The sequence below is a fragment of the Bombina bombina genome, unplaced genomic scaffold, assembly GCF_027579735.1.
Source record: "Bombina bombina isolate aBomBom1 unplaced genomic scaffold, aBomBom1.pri scaffold_1397, whole genome shotgun sequence".
Lineage (NCBI taxonomy): Eukaryota > Metazoa > Chordata > Amphibia > Anura > Bombinatoridae > Bombina > Bombina bombina.
Window position 1 is genome coordinate 39,618 of NW_026511404.1, and position 9,337 is coordinate 48,954.

The 9,337-nt window shown below is 38.0% G+C and overlaps 1 protein-coding gene across 1 annotated transcript in view; it reads right to left on the reverse strand.

The window, feature by feature from the left end:
* LOC128643733 (galactose-1-phosphate uridylyltransferase) overlaps positions 1–8,817 on the reverse strand; it is a 30,799-nt gene extending 21,982 nt beyond the window's left edge. The window contains exons 1-3 of the mRNA XM_053696558.1: positions 8,601–8,817; positions 3,123–3,255; positions 2,747–2,830 (exon numbers count right to left, since the gene is read on the reverse strand). Of these exons, the coding sequence (XP_053552533.1) occupies positions 2,747–2,830; positions 3,123–3,255; positions 8,601–8,639 (256 nt within the window). The 5' untranslated portion in view covers positions 8,640–8,817. The remainder of the gene's footprint in view (positions 1–2,746; positions 2,831–3,122; positions 3,256–8,600) is intronic.
* Positions 8,818–9,337: the final 520 nt, after the last annotated feature.

A 9,337-nucleotide genomic window follows, 5' to 3' on the forward strand; every position in this document is an offset into this window, starting at 1 on the left:
TTACACATAGACAACACAAGAGCTAATCTACCTGCTGATATATATGCACACACACACACACACATCATATGCTCATACACAGCAGTATACCTTACACATAGCCAACAGAAGAGCTAATCTACCTGCTGATATACACACACATCATATGCTCATACACAGAAGTATACCTTACACATAGACAACACAAGAGCTAATCTACCTGCTGATATACACACACCATATGCTCATACACAGCAGTATACCTTACACATAGACAACACAAGGGCTAATCTACCTGCTGATATACACACACCATATGCTCATACACAGCAGTATACCTTACACATAGACAACACAAGGGCTAATCTACCTGCTGATATACACACACCATATGCTCATACACAGCAGTATACCTTACACATAGACAACAGAAGAGCTAATCTACCTGCCGATATACACACACACACATATACACACACACACACCATATGCTCATACACAGAAGTATACCTTACACATAGACAACACAAGAGCTAATCTACCTGCTGATATACACACACCATATGTTCATACACAGCAGTATACCTTACACATAGACAACACAAGAGCTAATCTACCTGCTGATATACACACACCATATGCTCATACACAGCAGTATACCTTACACATAGACAACACAAGAGCTAATCTACCTGCTGATATACACACACACCATATGCTCATACACAGCAGTATACCTTACACATAGACAACACAAGAGATAATCTACCTGCTGATATACACACACCATATGCTCATACACATCAGTATACCTTACACATAGACAACACAAGGGCTAATCTACCTGCTGATATACACACACCATATGCTCATACACAGCAGTATACCTTACACATAGACAACACAAGAGATAATCTACCTGCTGATATACACACACACACACACACACACACCATATGCTCATACACAGCAGTATACCTTACACATAGACAACACAAGAGCTAATCTACCTGCTGATATACACACACACCATATGCTCATACACAGCAGTATACCTTACACATAGACAACACAAGGGCTAATCTACCTGCTGATATACACACACATCATATGCTCATACACAGCAGTATACCTTACACATAGACAGCACAAGAGCTAATCTACCTACTGATACACACACACCATATGCTCATACACAGCACTATACCTTACACATAGACAACACAAGAGCTAATCTACCTGCTGATATACACACACCATATGTTCATACACAGCAGTATACCTTACACATAGACAACACAAGAGCTAATCTACCTGCTGATACACACACACCATATGCTCATACACAGCAGTATACCTTACACATAGACAACACAAGAGCTAATCTACCTGCTGATATACACACACACACACCATATGCTCATACACAGCAGTATACCTTACACATAGACAACACAAGAGCTAATCTACCTGCTGATATACACACACCATATGCTCATATACAGCAGTATACCTTACACATAGACAACACAAGAGCTAATCTACCTGCTGATATACACACACACACACCATATGCTCATACACAGCAGTATACCTTACACATAGACAACACAAGAGCTAATCTACCTGCTGATATACACACACCATATGCTCATACACAGCAGTATACCTTACACATAGACAACACAAGGGCTAATCTACCTGCTGATATACACACACCATATGCTCATACCCATCAGTATACCTTACACATAGACAACACAAGAGCTAATCTACCTGCTGATATACACACACCATATGCTCATACACAGCAGTATACCTTACACATAGACAACACAAGAGCTAATCTACCTGCTGATATACACACACACACACCATATGCTCATACACAGCAGTATACCTTACACAGACAACACAAGAGCTAATCTACCTGCTGATATACACACACCATATGCTCATACACAGCAGTATACCTTACACATAGACAACACAAGAGCTAATCTACCTGCTGATATATATGCACACACACACACACACATCATATGCTCATACACAGCAGTATACCTTACACAGACAACACAAGGGCTAATCTACCTGCTGATATACACACACCATATGCTCATACACAGCAGTATACCTTACACATAGACAACACAAGAGCTAATCTACCTGCTGATATACACACACACCATATGCTCATACACAGCAGTATACCTTACACATAGACAACACAAGAGATAATCTACCTGCTGATATACACACACCATATGCTCATACACAGCAGTATACCTTACACATAGACAGCACAAGAGCTAATCTACCTGCTGATATACACACACCATATGCTCATACACAGCAGTATACCTTACACATAGACAACACAAGAGCTAATCTACCTGCTGATATACACACACACACACACACACCATATGCTCATACACAGCAGTATACCTTACGCATAGACAACACAAGAGTTAATCTACCTGCTGATATACACACACACACACACACACACATCATATGCTCATACACAGCAGTATACCTTACACATAGACAACACAAGAGCTAATCTACCTGCTGATATACACACACCATATGCTCATACACAGCAGTATACCTTACACAGACAACACAAGAGCTAATCTACCTGCTGATATACACACACCATATGCTCATACACAGCAGTATACCTTACACATAGACAACACAAGAGCTAATCTACCTAATCTACATAAACTGTGAGACCGTAGCAAGAACCTCTACTCACCGTGCCAGCCCATGGAGTAGGGGAAGGAAATCTCAAACAGATTGTCATATCTGGAGAGCAGATTTTTCATAATTGATGCCAAGCCTGGGAAGAAAAAGCACAAGGTATGGATTAGCGTAGGAGTCAGCCTAATGCAGAGTACATTCCCCTAAATCTTTACAGTCAATACATGACATTCAAACAAGTTCAGGGAATATAAATTGGTGAACAAGTCTGTTTACATTGGCACAAGCCTTTGCTATGACCTGTCAAGTATGTCTTAGAAAAGTATATTTATTTCAAACTAAAAAATGCCTGTCCTGTTTGTGTACTGTACAAAGAGGAGACAGATATAGATGAAGACAGATATATTCAAGTACTAGGTAGGAGCACCCACTCTCTCTCTCTGACCCATTAAGATCCTGCAGTCGAGTCACGTGACGTCTCGGTAGAAGGAGGGTTTCAAACGGCCAAACCGCCCAATATGGAACTACTACTAACCAATGTTCATTGGCCAGCACTAAACGCTCCTACAGGTAAGAGGGAAGAGAAAAGGTTACAGCTATAGATCTAACCACTGCAGCGATGAAAGTCCGTCTGCTACTGTTATTGTATTGATATATAAAAGGGAATAATACATTAATAGAATTGCAGACAATTTACAATTAAATGTTCATAAAACTAAAGAGATGGTAATTGATTTCCCCTTCTTCTCTGAAAAGTAAAGATTGTACAGTAGACAGAGTTACACTGTACAAATTCCTTGGCACAACAATCCCACACGATTTAAAATGAGACGTTAATATTTTTACTAAAATTAAAAAGTCTCAACAACGTTTGTACTTCTTAAGGCAACTTCAAATATTTGGCCTGTCTCAAAATTGGTTAACTTTTTATTTATTCAGTCATCATGTAATCAGTTTTATCAGCCTCTATTGTAACCGGGTCTAGCTGTGTAACATAACCTTTAAAGGGACAGTCTACCATAGAATTGTTATTGTTTTAAAAGATAGATAATCCCTTTATTACCCATTACCCAGCTTTGCATAACCAACACAGTTATATTAATATACTTTTTACCTCTGTGATTACCTTGTATCTAGGAACCTTCTTCCAGCTCCCTGATCACATGACTGTGACTGTTTATTATCTATTGTCTTAAATTTAGATTGAGATAAAATTTGTGCTAAATCTTAAATAACCCCCTGTGCCTGAACACAGTTTTATCTATATGGCCCACGTGTACTTTCTGTCTCTTTGTGTTGAAAAGAGATTTAAAAAGCCTGTGATAAGAGGCAGCCCTCAAAGGCTTAGAAATTAGCATATGAGCCTACCTAGGTTTAGTTTAAACTAAGAATACCAAGAGAAAAAAGCAAATTTGATGATAAAAGTAAATTGGAAAGTTGATTAAAATTAAAAGTCCTGGGGGGCGGAGCCAACTGCCAAAGCAGCAGGACATGCTACTGAAGAGCTCCTGAGGACAGATCACTAAAATGTGTATTTAAGACATATTAAAAACCTAAACTACTGATGTCTTGCTTTTGACATAATATTGGGATATGGCTTTTACCCTTGGGGTCCAAGAGAAACCTCACTAAATGTATTGTTGACACAGAAACTGACCAGTGGATACTACAACAGAGTTTTTGGCACTGCAGCCGAAAGATACCTACACGACGGACTAGCTTAATCTCTAGCTTCCTGCCTAGCTGAGCAGCAATATATCTACAGTACTCTCAACATGGAGGTGGACTCAACATCCCTCATTTCGCTACTAGAAGCACTGAGTAATAAGGCTGACAGCCACTTTAACGACTTGCGGGTTTGCTTTTCAGAACTGCGCAAACAAGATGGCGCCGCTCCCCTGTCCTCATGTGACACCTCTGAGCGGAGCAGGATTGAGATCTCATGGTTCGTTCCACGCTTTCTCCTGAGTACTCAGGAAGACAAGTCAGACCGTACAGTAGCAAGAATCCCACAGGAATCAGAGAGTTGCGACTCAGTGCGGCCACTGTCTGCTGCTCTGCCTTGTATTGCGTTTGAAGTGTCAGATCCCACAAGGCCTAACCCGATGGCTACAGGACACCACCTCCCGACCCTCTTACCACCCTTCCTGCGCTCCGCACTTACTCCAGTTGTAAGCACTGAGGGAGCTGGTGACGCCGTTCTAGAACCGACTAAGAAAGCAGTGATCCCTAGGGGTCAGCCAGCTGATTTGAGGCGACAATCGAGGGAATCCTCCTCTGCAGTACATTTTATGAGATCTATTCTCACAGGAAGGCTCACTGTCCCTGCCATTAGCCGGTTCAGTGTATCTGCACAGTGGCGAACCTCTCCATGCTACTCCTTCGGATTGATTCAGGCACACAGAAGTGGTATTGGATAAATAATATACTACGGTTAATTCCTAGCTGGATTGGGTAGGTTTTTACCTTTTGGGCAGTGTCTATAACATAGAAGTTGGAGACATTAGACTGATCCCTTGAAGGCATTAAGGACTAGCAACTTACTATGCTCATTTCAGAGACTGCCTGTGTTTGGACTTACGGCTACCCATCCTACCTATCTGTATTAAGTTTTAGTTGGTTGCATTGACTTCTTTTTGTATTTTCGCTATGAGTTCATTTAGCTCGAGGCCTTCTCCCAACCTTATATATATATCCTTAAATTTAGTCTGGGGGCTTATTTATACACTAGATGAACAGGGTTGATTGGTCCAGAAATGTTAACAATCCACAATGTCTAAATCTCTAGCAGCATAAATAGGTAGCTTTAGCACAGTATTTCATACTCCACACTATATTATTATGGTTTAATTTAGATTAGGGCTAGGGTTTCCTTAGATCTATACTATTATTACAATAGGTTATGATGCCCACCCCTTAAAAGGGAAATGAAACCATAGCTTTATTAGAGTTGCCATAGATTAACATCTTCCTATCATAACTATATATCTGTGCTGCAAGTACCGCAGTGGAAGCTATATGACATTTTTCATATCCCTGAATTTATCACCTTGCTCTAGCGATAGTATGGTTCACCCTTCACTTATATGTAGTTTTAGGGTATACAGATCTTCTATCTCCTGTCTAATTATGGGATTCCACTTATATTCTGTACCATAGAGTTTCTTAGTTGCACAAATATATTAAGTCTCTTTATTCTATATGTAACTCTACACACATACAGATATATAATCTCAGCTGTCCCCGTGCACACTAGAAAACAACACAGAAATTTGAGTTATATCTCGGCAATAATTGATAACTCGATCCGCATCCTGACTCACCATTAATGTACGGATGACATTTTCATCCTACACTATCCATATATATATATTTCTTAGGATATTTTACTGCTATATTACTATGATATCATCTACATATGCGTCATCTTTATTTAGTGCCAATATATACTGCTTTCAGCATGTTATTGTACATTGCTAACTAGCCACTTGTAAAATGTCGCTTTATCTGACAGTATACACTAGGCTTTATATATGGTTACACTACTATATTCAGTTGTACAGGTATCTGTTTTTTGTTGTCTAAATGCTGTGTTCTTATTATTCTATATGTTATCTGCTATCACTATCCCCCTTAAATATTTATATATATGATAGTAATATATCAGATATGGTTTATTATAGGGGATCTGAATATAGTTATCCTAATCAGCTAGATGCCCTGACTGTCGTATTTGCATAGACATAAGAATTAGACCATGCAAGCTAACACTCACTATCCTGGTTTTATATACAGTATATACTACTGTATTCAATTCTATTGGTACCTGTTTCTGTTGTTTAAATGATATGTTATTATAACTCTACATGTTATCTATTATTATTATTTCCCCTAAATATTTCTATACATGGTAGTAGTATATCAGATATAGCTTATTGAAGGAGATCTGGATAACTGTTACCCTAATTAGCAAGATGACCTGACTGTCGTATCTACATAGACATATTATGAGAATTAGAACATGCAAGCTGACACTTTCTATCCTAAAGGTTAAAGGTTAATATGCATTGGAAATTGCATCCTATAGCACCTCCATCCCTATATATTTTTACTTTTTATTTACTATAATATCCCCAGGTTTCTGATTTACAGGACCACCAGCTCCCATAACATTTCTCTACCGACGGTATCTCCCCTCACCTTTTCCCGCTCTACATATGTGAGCGGGTCATATCCAACATCCCTTAACCGTCTCTGTCCAGTGGTGACAATATCCCTGAGGGGAGATACTGCATAAATGCTCCGATAGTGAAACTTAGATCTCATCCTAACTAGACTGGAGCTATACCTGCTCTGTCTTGATACTCATTACAAATTACACTTAACTCCCGTATAGCTTAGTGCTGGACGCCACGCATTATGTTATGATAACTAATTGACCTAGACAATTAACATTCCTATGGTCTTCCGCCCCCCCCCATTGTAGTTGACCATAGCTATTTACATTGTTGTTCTTATTATTTTCATCATATAACTTAAGTACTTAATATTATTGCTACATAGAAAAATACTTGTATAGCGGTGCTTACCCGCTGATATTTCCCCAGCTTCCCCTTGCTCTTTATTTTACTCTTGGTATCAAGACCCTCTAATAATAAGAAGCATTCAATTCTATGACGAACTAGTTATTTAGCTTCTCAAGAAGTTCATAATAAATTGGGTCTGTCCAGTAACTACAGAGCTCCTTCAGAGCATCTTTTAGCACAATGGCCTGGAATAATAGCTACTCCCATTACGATATAAAAAAACATAAAAGGAGGTTTTCAGATGTTTTTTGGCATGTATTATATGTTTTCTTTTCCTGTCATATTGTTGTTGAGACAATCATTGCTATGTTTTGTAATATGTATACGTCATTATAAAAAACTCTCAATAAAAAATTATTTTAAAAAAAAATAAAAAATAAATTAAAAGTCCTATTTGAATAATGAAAGTTTAATTTATACTAGACTGTCCCTTTAAAGGAGAAATACACCGAGTTGTGAGAGCTGCAAAAAAACAAATCATTGGGTGTCAACTTATTTCTCTTAAGGACATTAACTTCTCAAGAACAAAGAGTCAGAATTTATTTATTTTATCCGATTCATCTCACCCTGGCCATTGTTTTTTTAATCGTCTATCTTTTTATCGTAGGCCAAGGTTGAGTTTTTACGAACTCGAACAAATCATTTTCTGAATATTTCTTTTTCCCAGGCTATAAAAATAGCAAACAGGAATACTTCTTTTGTCTCCCTTTTGGTGATAAATTGTACTTTAGTCACTCTTTGTGAGGATATTTGATGGTTAGATTTTTATATTGCTGATTGCACCCTGGGTAGCACTTGTTGATTGGTGGCTACATTTAGCTAAAAAATCAGCAAGCGCTACCCAGCATTCCTATTTTTTCAAATAAAGATACCAAGAAAACGAAAGAAAAAAAAATAGGAGTAAATTAGAAAGTTGCTTAAAATTGAATGCTATATCTGAATCATGAAAAAAACAAACAAAAAAAAACACACAACACGGGTTTCATATCATTTTAAAATCATTCTTACAAAACAAGTTAACAAATAGATTTAATAATACAAGTAAATTGGAAAGTGTTTTTGTTTTAATTGTACGCTCAGACTGAAACACGAAAGACCTTTTTGGAGCTTCACTCTCTTTAAACACAAATATTTACCAGGGTGGTGAAGTAGGCATAATCTCTAGATGTCTGGTGCCACAACCCAGCTAGTTCACCTTATCGCTGATAGAATCAGGTAACTAAAAGTCAGTATTAATGTATTCCTGCTGCTGTATGAAGTGCTGTACTTGAGGCGCACCTACCTGCCTGGTACACAGAATATATTATATTTTCCTAAAATAACCTTGACTTGCTCTTCCAGCCGCCCGTATTCCAGCAACATGGGAGAGCCTTGCTCGCGCAGGTAATTTCGCTGGGTCCTGTCTTCTGTCTGAGCCTCATTGGGAAGAAAGTTACTTGCCCAAATCTGCAGGAGAAAAAAAAAAAAAAAAACATAAAACTATAATCTACCTGCGCACTATCCACACTGAAAGTTATATCATAAAACCTACAGTCTGAGATCAGAATTATTCAGCGTTTTGTAGTTCTGGGATACAAAACGTGTAAAAATGCTTTCAGCCTCCTCTGTTTTAAAAGGAGCATAATAACCAAATCTTAAAGCACTTGAAGGTGATGCAGAATAGCTGGATAATGGGGTTTGTATCTGTATTGTTCTAGCCAGCTTTTTACAAACTACTTGGGGTCGGAAAAGAGAAAGTACCAAGTTTAATCAACATCTAAATGTCATTTAGTTAATATTTACCTGTCATTATACATGTAACTAAAAGGTAATTTTATATCATGTTTATACACAGCACCCTCAGACAGTACTGTAATCAGACAGTAATATTTATATGTTATATAATACAGCTTATACATGTAACCTAAAGGTAGTTTTATACCATGTTTATACACAGCACCCTCAGACAGACAGTACAGTAATTAGACAGGTAATATTTATATGTTATATAATACAGCTTATACATGTAACCAAAAGGTAGTTTTATATCATGTTTATACACAGCACCCTCATACAGTACA